The sequence below is a fragment of the Rutidosis leptorrhynchoides genome, chromosome 10 (genome assembly GCF_046630445.1).
Source record: "Rutidosis leptorrhynchoides isolate AG116_Rl617_1_P2 chromosome 10, CSIRO_AGI_Rlap_v1, whole genome shotgun sequence".
In the NCBI taxonomy this organism is placed as follows: Eukaryota; Viridiplantae; Streptophyta; class Magnoliopsida; order Asterales; family Asteraceae; genus Rutidosis; species Rutidosis leptorrhynchoides.
Genome location: NC_092342.1, coordinates 2,745,043 through 2,761,753, shown reverse-complemented (window position 1 = coordinate 2,761,753; position 16,711 = coordinate 2,745,043). Strand labels below are relative to the sequence as shown.

General features: G+C 37.6%; 1 protein-coding gene and 1 long non-coding RNA gene across 3 annotated transcripts; both read left to right on the top strand.

Moving 5' to 3' along the window:
- The first annotated feature begins 459 nt into the window (after positions 1-459).
- LOC139873518 (nucleosome assembly protein 1;2-like) lies at positions 460-8,920 on the top strand. Of its 2 annotated transcripts, XM_071861444.1 has the most exons (7): positions 465-510; positions 5,080-5,172; positions 5,652-5,727; positions 6,395-6,653; positions 6,737-6,865; positions 8,610-8,650; positions 8,838-8,920. In XM_071861444.1, exons 2-5 carry the CDS (start codon positions 5,095-5,097, stop codon positions 6,861-6,863), a joined length of 540 nt encoding a protein of 179 aa, XP_071717545.1. In that variant the 5' UTR covers positions 465-510; positions 5,080-5,094; the 3' UTR covers positions 6,864-6,865; positions 8,610-8,650; positions 8,838-8,920. The 2 variants fall into 2 exon arrangements, with proteins under 2 accessions (XP_071717546.1, XP_071717545.1); XM_071861445.1 differs by lacking the exon at positions 8,610-8,650 and having other exon boundaries at positions 460-510; positions 8,838-8,907.
- LOC139872469 (uncharacterized) lies at positions 2,877-4,810 on the top strand. Its single transcript, XR_011767058.1, has 3 exons — positions 2,877-3,003; positions 4,586-4,629; positions 4,717-4,810. It is a non-coding gene; the product is annotated as an uncharacterized lncRNA (long non-coding RNA).
- Positions 8,921-16,711: the final 7,791 nt, after the last annotated feature.

Sequence of the window (16,711 nt, the reverse complement as noted above, 5' to 3'; positions counted from 1 at the left end):
CTTTCTAGAAACATTTCACATTTCTTTCCATCATTCATCACTCCTGTAAGAAAAGTTAGAAATTCCTCCCCATTCGTCATGAATTCCACTAACTAACTACATTTATCTCTTAATAAAGTTACATTTTAACCACAAAATTTGTTTCACCACAATCAAACACAATGGAGGACGATTTTGACATTCCGGAAGCTGAAGATATGATGAACGATTTAATGGCGTTTGATGCTCCGGTGACATTAACTGCTGGAAACGAAAAAGAAATCGTTAATCTAGGTGTAAAGAAGAAACTTGTCAAGGACGGTGAAGGTTGGGACACTCCTGATAATGGCGATGAGATTGAAGGTATACCAGCTCTCCGATTCTGTATCTATATATATCTTCCTACATGTATAGGTATTTTCAATTAATTCTGTTCTCTTACAGTTCATTATACTGGAACGTTGCTTGACGGAACTCAATTCGATTCGAGTCGTGATAGGGGAACTCCATTTAAGTTTACTGTAGGTCAAGGTGAGCATTATTGCTTCTTATTATTGCTATATTTATATTTATATGGTCAAATACAGTTTATCTATTTTTGTGACTATCAAATTAGTTATTGGATGTATTTTATTGTGATTTAATTTGAATTTAGCTATATGTTGTGGTACTGTTTATTCCGCAAATGTTGTATGTATGCTTAATTTAAAAACACACAAATAGATTTTATATATTAACCTAAAACGCATGATGTTGATTACTTGAAATGGTACTATACAAATACATGTTTGTTTGTTAGTGGCATACATTAGGGTTCATGACTTGCTAATTTTGAGATCCTCCATCGAGTTAAGAGCTAGTAAAATAATGAAATCCTTATGCGGTTACTTAGCGTCTCACTGGTATGTTTTTATTAGCTTCAAACTGTTATTTGCTCATTTTTGCATCACTGAAACCTTATTTGATCTTTTCTAAATTAATACATAGTATGTAGTTATATATATATCCATCTACGGACAAATGTATTTTGTTATCTTGTTGGTTGCATTATTCTGATTTTACTCGTTATGTCTGAAACGTGTAAAACGGGTTAATTAATCGTTCGCTACACACACATAAATATACTATATTTGTCTTTTTAAATAAAAAAAACTAAAACATACGGAGTATACAACCAAATAACTTTCATCAAACAATAAAAGAACCTATCAAAATACACATGGACAAGTCTCGCAACTACAGAGCAAACCTAAACCAACTTAGCCAAAAGGCTATCTAAAGACGAGTCTCGCCCGAGCAAAATAAAACAAGCTTGCCTTTCAAAACACACATGCCTTAGCCAAAAGGCTATCTTGTATAGTTGTATTGACACATATCTCACAAACATTAATAGAATTGAGTATTATTGCTATTGTAAATCATTTCTACTACGTACACGTTCTCGTAAGTCGTAAAAGAGAGGACTTTTAAGAAATAAATTATGGGTTCAATCTCAACTCTATCTTATTTCACATAAAAGAATATGTGTGTGGATTAATCACCTTCCTTTTATGAATTAAGTAGGAGAATTAATTGATTAATCCAATCCATGCACATCAATTTGGGTCGCCAGAGACGACTTATTCTTCAACAACATGATCGTGTGTTGGTCTCACATCGTAAGAAATATCAAAGTTACAAGTGTTCTTGTGGAATAACACCTTTTAGACTTTGTTTTAGTTATCAATTTTATGTTTGGGAGTGCAAGTGTGTAACCAGCGACTCCTTTGTCATTCAGATGAATGCATGCATAATTGGGATTGAGAATTGATAAAGGCTTTTAATCCATTGTTTACAACTCTTAGTTTTGCTCGCTTGTTTATGATCTTTGCATTTAGTTCAAATCTTGTTTACTTTAATTTCTCTTAATTAGTTAACGTACTTAGTTAATTAAATCTTGAAAATTGATTGCTTTTATCCACAATTTCATGGGGAATTTATATTTCTTACTCTAACTAGTTTAAAGTATTAAAGTTGGTTGATACTTCGACGCCTATCAGACATCTTCAATGAGAATGAGATGTGCTAGATATTCATCCAGATATTTAGGTTCTCCCTCTAATCTCCCTCTAAAGCTTTGAGTTTAGGACTTCCATTTGAGATTCAAAGATAGGACATCACCCGAGTATTTGTTAGGATATCTTCTTTTAGGACCGAATTTATACGGGAGATTGGGCTATGACCACTATTTTACGCCATTTTCAAATGGACCAAAGCAAAACAAACCAAAATGCTAGATGAATATGTTTTTTATCAACTGAATCAAAAGGACATATAGAAGCACTTGTTGCATTTGAGACACCCTTTGCTATCACATATTGATGAATTGCTTCTTTATATCTATAATCTTTGTTTTTTCACCTAACAAAATTAAGTTGTTTAGGTACAAAAAATTTACTGCGTATTTGGGTTTAATATTAAGTAATGTGATTAATAGTCTACAAAACTTATTTCGGTCATCAATTTCCCTTGTTTACTTTTGACTTCTTCAGTTTGCTTAACCGAGCCGATGGATTTTTGATCCAGCTCCTGAACCACTGTACTCCACATCTAGTCATCTTATTCTCAATATTACCCTCAAACCTTTTGATATTTCCAAACTTGAAATTGATAGATCAAAATACATTTATTGCTTTTTTCCAATAATGTCCTTCAATAAAGTGTATCAAAAAATTTGTATAACATATCATTAAGGGCAAGTTAGTAATTCTGGGTGGATCTATCAAATTGATGTTTGGAAATATCAATTCCCCTCACATCATTCATCCACCGTCAAAGGCAAATCTGAGTCTTCCGATATCCACGGTACCTTGCTGATTATTATTGCGTGTAGCTATTAGCTTCTTCTTTGTAGTTTTTTTTTTTATTAGCTTATATTGATGTTTTTTATGTTGAGTTGTTGGTGGGTTTCAACTGATAAACTGGAAATGGAATGATCAATATATTTGTTTTTGAGGATTCCACTTATAAACTGGAAATGATCTTGTATTCCAGTTAACTGTATTGTTTTTAGTTTCTTATATATATATATATATATATATATATATATATATATATATGATAAATGATATATGATTTATTTATACTATTTATGATTATGATTTATGATGATATATGATATGATGGTATGAAGAATTCTATTGAAAATAAACGTTAGTAAATCGTTTATTTGTTATATTTGGAATATATTTGGGTATATAATAGTAAACAAATGATTTATTTATTCTTCATAAGATTGAAATGGTCATTTACAATTATTCAAACTAATTATTCAACACAAAAGTAAACAAATATTTGTTTTCATTACTTACTGCATATAGTTACTCATTATCCCTACTGCCAACTATTTATCTATTTAGAGATTAACTAGTTTACGAACCCTCGCTTCGCGCCGGGGGTTCGGTTTTCAATGTATTTTAGTGCGTTTAGTTTGTAAAATTATTTCGTGGCTAACGATGATGTCGTCGAAGCGCAACTCGAGTCGAACTAAAAGGTATAATCCGTGAAAGATTTAAATGTTATTTTAAATTAACAATACATGTGCTATGTGCATCTCCGCGTTTCGCTATGGAATTGTCGACTTTTAAAAATTTAACGCAAAATCAACGTGTATGAAAAGTACCTCAACTATTTAGCTTTTTTTTAAAAGATTCCATTTTGCGTACAGTTAGTAACATTGTGTTCCTAAAATTATTTCGAGTTTAACGATGGTGTCGAAAAAATTTAACTCGTTGCGAGCGAGAAGATATGACCCGTTGAATATTTGGGTGGAGTTTAGTTAAGATTTTTTATGAAAATGGTTATTTGACACTTTACTTTCCTGTTTTGGGGGGGGGGGGGGGAGGGGTGGTTTAATTTTTTAACAAAGTTTGGGGTTTTTTTTTGGAAAAAGGGAGAAAAAAAAGTGAAAACAAAAAAAATAAAAAAAGGTGAAAGGACGAAATATATTATATAATATTATTATAGTTATAATAACGGGGATGTGAGTCGGGTTGGGTCGGGGTAAGGGGTAGGGTTGGGGGTGTTTGTATTTTCTCGAGGGTGTGGGGTTTTTTTAGGAAAATTGGGGAGGGGCCGATTCGTACTTTGGATAAAGTTTGGGGTCCTTAGTGTGAGATTGAGATAGTCCAAATAGTAGTATTCGGGAGGGGGCCAATTCGTACGTTGGATAAAGTTTGAGTGCCTTAGTGTGAGATTGAGATAGTCTAAATATTAGTATTCATTGGGGTAAGGGGTAGGGTTGGGGGTGTTTGTATTTTCTCAAGGGTGTGGGGTTTTTTTTGGAAAATTGGGGAGGGGCCGATTCGTAATTTGGATAAAGTTTGGGGTCCTTAGTGTGAGAATGAGATAGTACAAATAGTAGTATTGGGAGGGGGCCAATTCGTAGGGTGGATAAAGTTTAGGGGCCTTAGTGTGAGATTGAGATAGTCTAAATAGTACTATTTATTTAGAGGTATAATATAATATAATATAATATAATATAATATAATATAATATAATATAATATAATATAATGAGTAAAATAGTATACAGGCCCTAACTGGATTGTTTTTCGTTATTTTTGTAGCACTCACTCATGACGATCGTGTTTGCCTCGTAACCGCTTTGAAGGTTTCAATAATTCGTTACATACTGTGTTTTTTTTTTTTTTTTTGTTATATATATATGTTTTATATTGTAGGAATGATTTATCAACAGAGTAAACTTCAAAACTTATCCGAAGAACCTCGAGATGTACCTGAGAATTTGACTCCAGCAGTTAGGGAAAGAGTTGCGTTGTTAAGAGACATCCTGGTAATAGGAGATTAATTGCTTATTATTAGTATTATATATAGTTACAGAGGTTAATATACTTTTATTATTGTTATAAATTATTGATATAAATAAATTTATAACACTATTTGAATTATGTATAGTTATATATGACTTTTATTGTACATGTTCTTATGCTGCATTTAGTGTACATCAGTACATATCATGCATCTCGATCTCAAATTGATGAACCAGCACAATAAACTTTGCCTAATTGCTTAATGCTAATTGTTCTTGTATTACTTTCAGATCAAACAAAATGAGATGGATGCAAAGATTTTCCAACAGAATGCAGAGTGGGAGTTAAATTATCAGAAGCAGTACGAGGCGCTATACTCCGAGGTATGGATATAAATCCTGTTGACCAATTTTGTTAAAATGTTGACCAATTATGACTTTAACCAACTTTGACCTACAAATCCGAGTTTACCTCATTAATCGACGTTGACCAATTAAATAAACGAATTTTGGAGATTGGATGGATTTGTTCTTAAAAAGGAGTAATCGGGGATGAATCGGAGTTTTTTACATCAGTGTACGAGTATATTACATTATTACTTACTCATCATCAAATTTAGAGGAAATGTTTTTTTCTTTTTGGATAAAGAATTTAGAGGAATTGCTGAGGTGTCAAAGTTTTAATGGATTAAAATGTTAAAAACAGTATCTCACACAATATGGTTATCTTGTTATAAAACCAACCCGTATAACACTTACCCATTTTGACCTAATGCCCTTCCCCACCGGGTGCGGCTCATTTGGGCATGTTTAGATCTATAGGTTGTAATGTGCTAGATTAAATAATTATGTTCAAAATGCAGAGATACGATATAGTAAATGGTGTTGTTGAAGTTGCTGGAGTAAATAATAAAGCTGCAAATGAGCATGACAAAGAAGGTAACATACTTCCTATATTGCTTTTTATATATATGCATTTAGACTATACCTGACAATTGAGACCCATAATCTCAAATTTGGGTCAATTGGGTCAAGCTTTTAAGTCAATTGGGTTTTGGAAAAAAAGCATGACAATGTAAACCTCAAACCTTTAAAAAAAGTTCCAATTTGTTTACCTCGAACTTATTGGGTCATATACAAAATATAAAGAAGCATGTCTAATGGGTATCAATTCTTAAAGCTCAATAAATAGGGATAGGTCTAATGGGTTTTGTGAATGGGTCAAAGTGGTCAAGCATAAAGATCATAAGAAGTTTCATTCGTCAAACATTAATGAAAACATTCATTGTTATTGTCATATCATTTATTATATATATTAATTAATAATATTTTCTATAAGTACAATAAATGTATACAATAAATAATGATAACTAAAATAATTTTGTTGACCCATTTGACCCATGACCTATTTCAACACGTTACCCAAACCGACCCAACATGAACCATTTGTACCCGTTTAAAAATCTGACCCATTTGACCCATGATCCATTTCAACCCAAAACCATTTTGACTTGGTTACCCAAACAGACCAAGGTATAATTAAGACCACCACTCATTTGTTACCGTTTTTATAAAAACCTGCTTTGTTTATCTTAATAATTTCCAGAAAAGGGTGTGCCTAACTTTTGGCTAACGGCAATGAAGAACAATGAAGAATTGGTGCATCAGATTCACGAACGAGACGAGGATGTTCTCAAATATCTGAAGGATATCAAGTGGTTCAAAACTAACGAACCAGGAGGTTTTAAGCTTGAGTTCATGTTTGATGCAAATCCGTATTTCAAAAACTCAATCTTGAGTATAGTTTATTATGATACGTTTTGTGAAAATGTTGACCTTGATTTAATTCCCAATAAGGCCACAGGGTAATAATTTGAATTGTAATTATATTTTACTTATATTGACATCATCTTTCGTTCCTTATATTGACTTCTGGTGTGTGTTGCAGGACAGTGATTGAATGGTTACCGGGGAAATGTTTAACACAGGGATCAAAGCGAAGGCAAAAAGGTTTTTCAATTTTTTTAACCCTCCACAATGCGCTGAAGATGATGATGGTACTACGGATGAATTAGAGGTAAGATCTTTATTTTTAATGCTCAAATTTGGTTTTTGATTAAATGTCCACATGTTCACTTATTAATGGGTCAATAAGTAACATATTTCGTTCTAGAAGGTTGAAAGAGGGCATTATAACGGGTCAAAAGATGCTCAAAGTGTATTTTTAAAGCATTAAAACCTTTTGAAAAATTTTATTTAAAAATTAATAAGCTTTTTTTTAATAGTGTACCTTTTTTTCTTTCTTCTAATTGTATTTCACATGGTATTCTTTTATAAAGATTAAGGCAAAAGGTGTTTCATGTTTATATGGACCCTGTATGTTTCCAACTCATAAAAAAGATTGGTCTGCTTTGACTTGTTACCTGACGCCTATTGTTGATTAATTGATGTATGATAAACGTTACTTATATACACACCTGATGACGTAGGGTTTGGCCCAATTAGGGTCTACGCAATTAACTTGGGCCCCAAGTCAAGTAACCCTAATTCCCATCTATATGGGGCAAAACCTACATCAAGTTCACACGCTCCCAATCGCATACACCCTGATGCGGTCATTCAATCTCGCCTCTCACTCTCTCAATGAAAGCACGCGGCAGTCATAGCCGGATCTTCTCCACGATCGTCTTCACGATCGCAACACTAGGGTTTTTACCTACGGGTCTTGTAGGGGTTTTCCTCCCTTTGCCGTCGATAGGGTCCGACTATCGACTGGCGGGCAATTCGTTGGCCACCCTCCCGAGATCATCATCTCGGGTACGGGTTATTCACGGTAACCGGACCGGAGATCAACGACGTTGACGCCTAAAAAAACCCTTTCGCATTGATGTTCGTGTGTAGGTCTTCCCTTGGAAAAAATATGCATGAACAATTGGCGCCCACCGTGGGGCACGATGCATTATGTCTCGTGTTTCTACCGTCTATCGTTCGGTTTGAGAAGGTTTGTCTTTTCTTATTGAGCTTTTAATTCGTTATATGCGGTTTAAGTACATGAATATTTAGCGCAGATGTTCGCGCGCTTGCGCAACTGTCCACACGCTTTTGTCCAGGTTACGCACGCTTTGCGCACAGTTGTCCGCGACTTTAGACGCAATTTTCATGCGGTTTTACGCATGCTAGTTCATGCGGGTTCCCCACGCATTCTGCATGCGGTTTTTTGCGCATATGTTCGCGGGTTTACGCACAGTTGTTTGCGCAGGCTCCTGTGAACTTATTTTCCGCAGCATAATGAGAAGTTCGATACGATACTTGACAAAAATATCATACCGAACTTGGGGGACTTGATGACGTAGGGTTTGGCCCAATTAGGGTCTACGCAATTAACTTGGGCCCCAAGTCAAGTAACCCTAATTCCCATCTATAAATATGGGGCAAAACCTACATCAAGTTCACACGCTCCCAATCGCATACACCCTCATGCGGTCATTCAATCTCGCCTCTCACTCTCTCAATGAAAGCACGCGGCAGTCATAGCCGGATCTTCTCCACGATCGTCTTCAAGATCGCAACACTAGGGTTTTTACCTACGGGTCTTGTAGGGTTTTTCCTCCCTTTGCCGTCGATAGGGTCCGACTATCGACTGGCGGGCAATTCGTTGGCCACCCTCCCGAGATCATCATCTCGGGTACGGGTTATTCACGGTAACCGGACCGGAGATCAACGACGTTGACGCCTAAAAAAACCCTTTCGCATTGATGTTCGTGTGTAGGTCTTCCCTTGGAAAAAATATGCATGAACAACACCTATAATAATATTTTCAGGATTCAAAAATTTACGAACTCCAGGAAAACCATGACATTGGGTGAGTAATAATACATCATTGTTTATACTATTGTTTACTTACTAAGAGAACATGATAACCAGCATTTTATATTTTAACATTTACCGAATTTCATTAAGAATTACTTACTAAGAGAACATGAAATTCAGAAACTTGCATCTGCATATGAATCCTCACACCTTATATGATGATTTTATCTACTATGCAGTTTAATCATACGAGATCAAATTATCCCGTATGCAGTTTCCTGGTTCATGAAACAGAAGACGGCGTTGATGAAACGGAACTAAATCAGTAACTATATCTTTCCAATAATTCCTTATCTGTTTCTATTCTATAAATTTTGGTGATTTACGGGAATGGGTATGCATTTTGGGCCTTGACTAGGGCTGTAAACGAGTCAAGCCCGATCTTGATTGTGTTCTAGTTCTGGTCTTTTGATTTTCAGAAAGTCTGAGCTCGAGTTGGCTCGTTGTTGAAAGCATATAAAAGTGGAGTTGAAACCAAATTTTAAAAGAAATTCTATAAACTTGAACTTAACATTCTACCTGAGAAAAACTTATTATAAATAATATTCATTAGAACAAAGCTTATATAACTAACAATATTTTGCGTTGACTCCACTTTTATGTCATTAAGAGTAAGGAGATATTGTTTGTTTAGTCTCTTTAACCAATTAATGTATAATGTATTTTTGTATAGGTTCTGTACCCAAGTTGCACTTGGGTATAGAACAGCCACATATTCATGTATGTGTACACACACACACACATGTAAGTATTTGACAACTTTGGTGATGTTGGAACTGCAGAAAGGAGGCATTTTACAGGACTGGTTCAGAATTTTGGCGCATATGTTTTTTGGATATTTTAATATCTGCGTATATTCTTCGCATGCTATTTGTCTGTGTAAAGAACCGTATTAGATGACTGTTTTGACGTACTGTGATGGTCTTAAACTATGGATTCTTGTCCAGTGGTATTATTATTGATGGTCTTGAACTATGGATAATTGTTCAATGGTATTACTATCGTATGCTGAACACAAGAAAATGACCCTTGCGTGATAAGCAAAATGATCGTCTGTTGGTATGTGAGGGTACAGAACTATAGAACAATAATGATACCGCAACCCGCAGGCGCACCACATATGTATGCGGGCAATCATTATTGTGCGTATGCGTGTTCTTGTGTGCGGTATGCGGCGTGCGATTGTCTTTGTTCCCGGTATGGCGGTTGCTTAGCTGTCAAGTAAATATCTTTTTCATAATTATATCTGTGATTCGGGGAAGTCAGTTATGGATGAGATTATCATGATCTGGGACGGTTCTAGAATTAGGGTTTGCCTATAAATACAAACCCTAATCAGCATTTACCGGACACGGCACATTACGTAACCATCACATACGATACACATTACATAAAACAGCATCATTCAGCATCTTTTCAAGGTTAACAGGTTAGTCTTTCGTAAGCTAGTACCTACGACCTTATTTGGGGCCTCTTGATCGACGACCGTTATCGGAGGTGGACTTAATCACTTGGCCACCCCGCCGACATCATCATGTCGGCCAGGGTTATTCACGGTAGCCGGACCGGAGAGCCACGTTCTAAGATCCTTAAACCCCTCTTTATGTATTGAGCAGGCATATTAAACCCTACGGTTAAAATATGCATGATCAAACAAGAATGCATAATTCTTGCTGAATTTTGGTAAATTGGTAAATAGTAATCAAATAAAAGGTCATTTGGCAAAATTAACATTTACCAGGGCATTTGCGGCAGGAACGCAGACTGCTCTGCGGCATTTTCCGCAGAAGACTGTGTGAGTTGGCTAAGGTTGGCAAGGTGGAAGCTACCTTGCGGAGGAGTTGGTGTGGAATCGGAATCCACGTGTATTGTCTTATCCTTTGATGTGGCGGTAGCTTGGAGATCTGGGTTGACCCACGGGGTGGACGGCTGCGTCTCCTCCACATGCTCTGCATATCAGTAAATAGTTATAACGTGAACTTTAGTATGCGGTAAATGCGCAAGGAATGGACGCTTACCAGTAATGGGGGGAAGTAGTTCTGCGGAGCGTGGCTCGATTGGAACAAAGTTATTGTTCCGCATGTTCTCCCTTTGTTTGGGAGTCATCTTCTTCTTCTTCTGCTGAGCCGCAGAGGTCTCAGCTGCTTTGCGTTTGTTGCCAGATGCTGCAGGCGATTGCTCCGCGTTTTCGCTAGCTTTCTCCTGCTCTAGCTGTACGTTCACATCTTGCTTGCGGAAGGAGATTCCCGCAATCTCTTCCGCAGTCAGCACCTTCTTCATCCTCATTTCTGCAAAGATACGCGCATGCGTTAGATAATATACATACAAAAACAGTTTAGTACGTGATTATACTATCCCTACCCTTTCCATCCGGTCCGACTATGGCTGGGCGCACATCCTCCCATGGCCAATGTGCGGATATCTTTCCTAGCCGCAACATCACGTTCCCATATGATCGATGCACTAGCTGTGCGTTTGCACACTCCGCTAATAGTTTCCTTTCGTCGTCATTCAGGGTGGGGGTCTTGTTTACATCCTTCTCCACTTTCTCGAACCATATCAGCGTTTGCGAGAAGTTTGCACTCACCACAGTTTGGTCGATGAAAAAGAATGTCTCTTTCCAATTCCCCGCATTCGATTTTGGGGTCTTGGTGAAGTTTTGACGAGCGAAGAAGGTGAACCACGATTTGTGGTGGTTGGCTAGTCGGTATAAATGGCAAAACACCTTCACCAGGGGAACTTTGTTGAGTGCAACGCACCACATCTCGAACAAGACTATTTTTCCTATAGCGTAAGGATGTAACTGACCTAATTCGACCTTAAAGTGATCTAGCACGCCCATAAAGAAATCGGTGGGAGGAACCCTAAAGTTGCCATGCTTAAAAGCATGTTCGTAAATAGCCACCTTTTTCTCCGGTGGCTCGTGGGCTCGCTGATTGGACAAAGGGGGCACCGGATTGTACTTGGCTAAGGGGGGGGGGGGGGGGGTACTGTTTCACTAAGTAATCTATGTGCTTCTGCTCTATAACAGACTCTACGCTATCTACATACGTCTCGTTAGCTTTAGTCATTTTCTAGGAGTAATCGGATGAATACTAACCTTTAAATGGTGGCCGGAATGTTTGATTTTTGATCGGAATTCAAATTGGCAGCGTAACGAGGAAGCTTGATGCAAGAAAGTGGAAGTGAGCTGCAAAATGGGCTATTTATAGGGAAGATTGAGGGTCATGGGATGGAGTGGTGTGATCATGGCTGTACACGTGTAACGCAATCGACGGGTAGCATTTTATTTACGCGCGTGGATGCCAGTTGGGTATGATTACATATACGCGCGTGGTTGGCACGCGCCTGCCACACTGCCACTTTATGTCATGTCAGCCGAATGGGCTTCTGCGATTGTGACAGACATTTATGGCATCGAGACGCACGCGGAATATTAAAGGCTAGCCGTTTTCTTGTTTTTTCTTTTTCGCTTAATAGTTTGATATCATACGCCTCGCGCCATATAACATCAAACTGGGGGGACATAATGATACCGCAACCCGCAGGCGCACCACATATGTATGCGGGCAATCATTATTGTGCATATGCGTGTTCTTGTGTGCGGTATGCGGCGTGCGATTGCCTTTGTTCCCGGTACGGCGGTTGCTTAGCTGTCAAGTAAATATCTTTTGCATAATTATATCCGTGATTCGGGGGAGTTAGTTATGGATGAGATTATCATGATCTGGGACGGTTCTAGAATTAGGGTTTGCCTATAAATACAAACCCTAATCAGCATTTACCAGACACGGCACATTACGTAACCATCACATACGATACACATTACGTAAAACAGCATCATTCAGCATCTTTTCAAGGTTAACAGGTTAGTCTTTCGTAAGCTAGTACCTACGACCTTATTTGGGGCCTCTTGATCGACGACCGTTATCGGAGGTGGACTTAATCACTTGGCCACCCCGCCGACATCATCATGTCGGCCAGGGTTATTCACGGTAGCCGGACCGGAGAGCCACGTTCTAAGATCCTTAAACCCCTCTTTATGTATTGAGCAGACATATTAAACCCTACAGTTAAAATATGCATGATCAAACAAGAATGCATAATTCTTGCTGAATTTTGGTAAATTGGTAAATAGTAATCAAATAAAAGGTCATTTGGCAAAATTAACATTTACCAGGGCATTTTAATGATACTAGGTCAATAGCTCATCCTGACAAGCTCATTTTATTCTGTTAGACCCTATCTAATGTTGTTGTGAAGTATTTATGTTGACTTCATTTGTTTTGAGTAGTTTCATTGATTTGTAATATGCTTTTTTTGATACTGTATTTCAATTCAATGTGTGCATTTCTGTCAACCATCTATAACGCGAGCAACTGTATCAAATGCATCCAATACTTCCCTTGCTATTAAGTTAGTTTCTCTCATTCTCTCAATTTGCTCTGGAGTTTTAATTTTGAGAACATGTTGTAGATCACTAGCATGCTTGATATATGAAATTTTTTAATTTCATCATCAACAGCTTCTTTGTTACATCACTACATGTTTGTACTAGTAATTTGTGATGGGAAAATAGGTCACAACTAGCACTCTACACAGTGGAAACTAACCTCCGTTTGACAAACATTTCCCTACCCGTATGAAACCGTGAGGATGCTAACAAATAAGGTATACTAAATCCAACCCAAATCTGTCCCAATTCAGTAGCAAATCAACTAATAACGAATAATCAAGCACACACAATACACACGAGACTTTTTACGTGAAAAACCTCTCAAAATCAAGAGTAAAAACCACGGGACTCGTAAGCCACTTAAATTCCACTATCATCAACAAAGAAAGCAATACAATAATCCTTTTCTAGATCAACTAGAGGTATACAACATCATCATACTCTTGAACAACAATAATCAACAAGTATATGAAACACTTAAAGACAAAAGAAGAATTTCATCACCCAAAAAAATCTGCTCTCTGTTCCAGCAGCAAAATCACGAGCTACATACCTCTTTAGACGAATTCAATGGTTGAAAATGTTGGCACTGATGTCAGGAAGACACAGCCCAAAAATGAAGAAGATTCAACGGTCGGATCTCTGGGGATCGTCTCTTTTATGGACTGCTGTATCTAAAAATGGAAATTGGGGTTTTCTCCTTTTTTTTTTCTTGATCTCACTTCTATCTTGAATGATTGAAGATAGCTGGACACTTGACTTTGAATTAAAAAGATGCCATCTAATGGTTGACCAAGTCAAACAACCACTTGGGCCTATTTTTGTTGGGCTTGAGCTATCCACATAATTGGAAACTAAATAATAAACCCAACAAATCTCCCCCTTTCCAATTATGAGGAAAGAATCGCCATTCCGGCGATCGAGCAACATACCTTGAGCTTTTCACTTGCTAAAGCCTTTGTACACATATCAGAACCATTATCATCGGTATGAACTTTATCAAGTTCAAACAAACCATCTTCAAGACATTCTCTAATCCAATGATACCGCACATCAATATGTTTTGTCCGTTTATGAAACATAGAATTTCTAGCCAAATGAATCGCACTCTCATTATCACAAAGAATCACATATCGTGATTGCTTAAACCCAAGGTCTTGTAGAAACCTTTTCATCCACAATAGTTCTTTGCACGCTTCTGTTGCTGTCATATACTCAGCCTCGGTTGTAGACAATGCAACACACTTTTGTAACCTTGATTGCCATGAAACTGCTCCCCCTGCGAAAGTCATCAAATATCCAGAAGTGGATTTCATGTTATCTTTGTTTCCTGCCATATCTGAGTCTGTATAACCAATAAGCATCGGCTCTCCATATCCAAATGTGATACCTAACTTTGAAGTACCTCGTAAGTATCTCATAATCCATTTAACTGCTTCCCAATGCTTTTTACCCGGATTTGACATAAACCGACTAACAACACCTAACGCATGAGCTATACCAGGCCTAGTACACACCATAGCATACATCAAGCTACCAACCGCTGAAGCATATGGAACTTTGTCCATCTCCTCAACATCCTCCTTTGAAGTATGGCAATCTCTATCTGTTAGCCTAAAGTTGTTAGTAAGAGGAGAACTAACCACTTTAGCATTCTTCATGTTGAATCTACTAAGCACCTTTTCAATGTATTGCTCTTGTGATATATGTAACGTCTTAGCACCTCTATCTCTAGAAATCCGAATGCCAAGAATCTGTTTTGCTGGTCCCAAGTCTTTCATAGCAAAAGACTTGCTCAATTCTCGCTTCAACTGCGCAATTCTTTTAATATTTTTACCAACAATCAACATATCATCAACGTATAACAACAATATGATGAAATCATCATCACCAAACCTCTGAAAGAAAACACAATGATCTGAAGTTGTCTTTCGGTAGCCTTGCTTTCCTATAACTGACTCAAACTTCTTATACCACTGTCTCGGTGCTTGCTTCAACCCATATAGACTTTTCTGAAGTCTACAAACATAATCTTCTTTACCCTTAACCCGAAAACCTTCAGGTTGCATCATGTAGATTTCCTTATCCAAATCACCGTGAAGAAAAGCAGTCTTGACATCCATCTGTTCAACCTCAAGATCAAGACTAGCAGCTAACCCAAGAACCACTCGAATAGAACCCATCTTCACAACCGGTGAGAAAATCTCATCAAAATCAATACCCTTTTTCTGGCTGAATCCTTTAACGACTAACCTAGCTTTGTACCTTGGTTGTGAAGTAAGCTCATTTGTCTTCACTTTGAATACCCATTTGTTTCTCAAAGCTCTCTGGCCTTTAGGTAACTTCACCAGCTCATAAGTATTGTTCTCATGCAAAGAATTCATCTCATCTTGCATGGCTTCACCCCACTCTTTCTTATGCTCATTTTTCATAGCTTCTGCATAACACTCTGGCTCTCCCCCATCAGTAAGTAATACATACTCATCAGCAGAATATCTAACAGAAGGATGACGGTCTCGGGTAGACCGCCTAAGTGGGACAAATGGGGGCACATCTGGTACTGGAATCTCTACCTGCTCCGGAGCATAATCATCATCAGTACCATGTTCATCATTATGAACATCATCTCCAACATGTTGTGGAGTAACTGGATCCAAATCAACAAGATCAGCACTAGGTTGAGGAACTGAATCTGTTTTATCAACATTTTTTAACATCTGATCTTCTGTAAACACAACATCTCGGCTTCGTACAAGTTTCTTCTGAACTGGATCATATAATCTGTACCCAAAATCATCTTCACCATAGCCGAGGAATACACATGGCTTAGTCTTCATATCAAGCTTTGACCTTTCATCTTTGGGAACATGAACAAATGCTTTACATCCAAAGACTCGTAAATGATGGTAAGAAACATCTTTGCCGCTCCAAACCCTGTTAGGAACATCAAAACGCAAAGGTACACAAGGGGTTAGATTAATAATATGAACTGCCGTATTTAAAGCCTCACCCCAAAAGGAATCGAACAACCCTGCATGTGAAAGCAAACATCTAACTCTCTCAACCAAAGTTCTGTTCATCCTCTCTGCTAAGCCATTCAACTGAGGTGTCTTTGGTGGAGTCTTTTGATGCCGAATACCATTCTCCTTACAATAAGCATCAAAGCTCCCAATGTATTCACCGCCATTATCAGTCCGAATACACTTGAGCTTCTTCCCCGTTTGCCTTTCAACTAGTGCATGAAATTCCTTAAACTTTTCAAATACTTGATCCTTTGACTTTAAGGTATAAGCCCACACCTTCCTGGAATGATCATCGATGAATGTAACAAAGTAGGAACATCCACCAAGTGTCCTAGTCTTCATAGGCCCACACACATCCGAATGTACTAGATCAAGTACGTTCTCCATTCGAAAAGGAGAATGACTCTTAAACACAACTCTGGTCTGTTTCCCTGCCAAACAGTGAGAACACTTACTCAAATTAATATCACTAACACCCGACAACACATTCTTCTTAAATAAGATAGACATCCCTTTTTCTCTCATGTGGCCAAGTCTTTTATGCCACAACTCGGTAGAATCAACATTATCCACT

Bases quoted from the DNA above. Each gene is read 5' to 3' on its own strand.
- LOC139873518 (XM_071861444.1), top strand. From the start codon at position 5,095: ATGGATGCAAAGATTTTCCAACAGAATGCAGAGTGGGAGTTAAATTAT. The intron at 5,728-6,394 runs GTAACATACTTC...AATAATTTCCAG, and splicing joins AAATGAGCATGACAAAGAAG to AAAAGGGTGTGCCTAACTTT. The intron at 6,654-6,736 runs GTAATAATTTGA...TGTGTGTTGCAG, and splicing joins ATTCCCAATAAGGCCACAGG to GACAGTGATTGAATGGTTAC.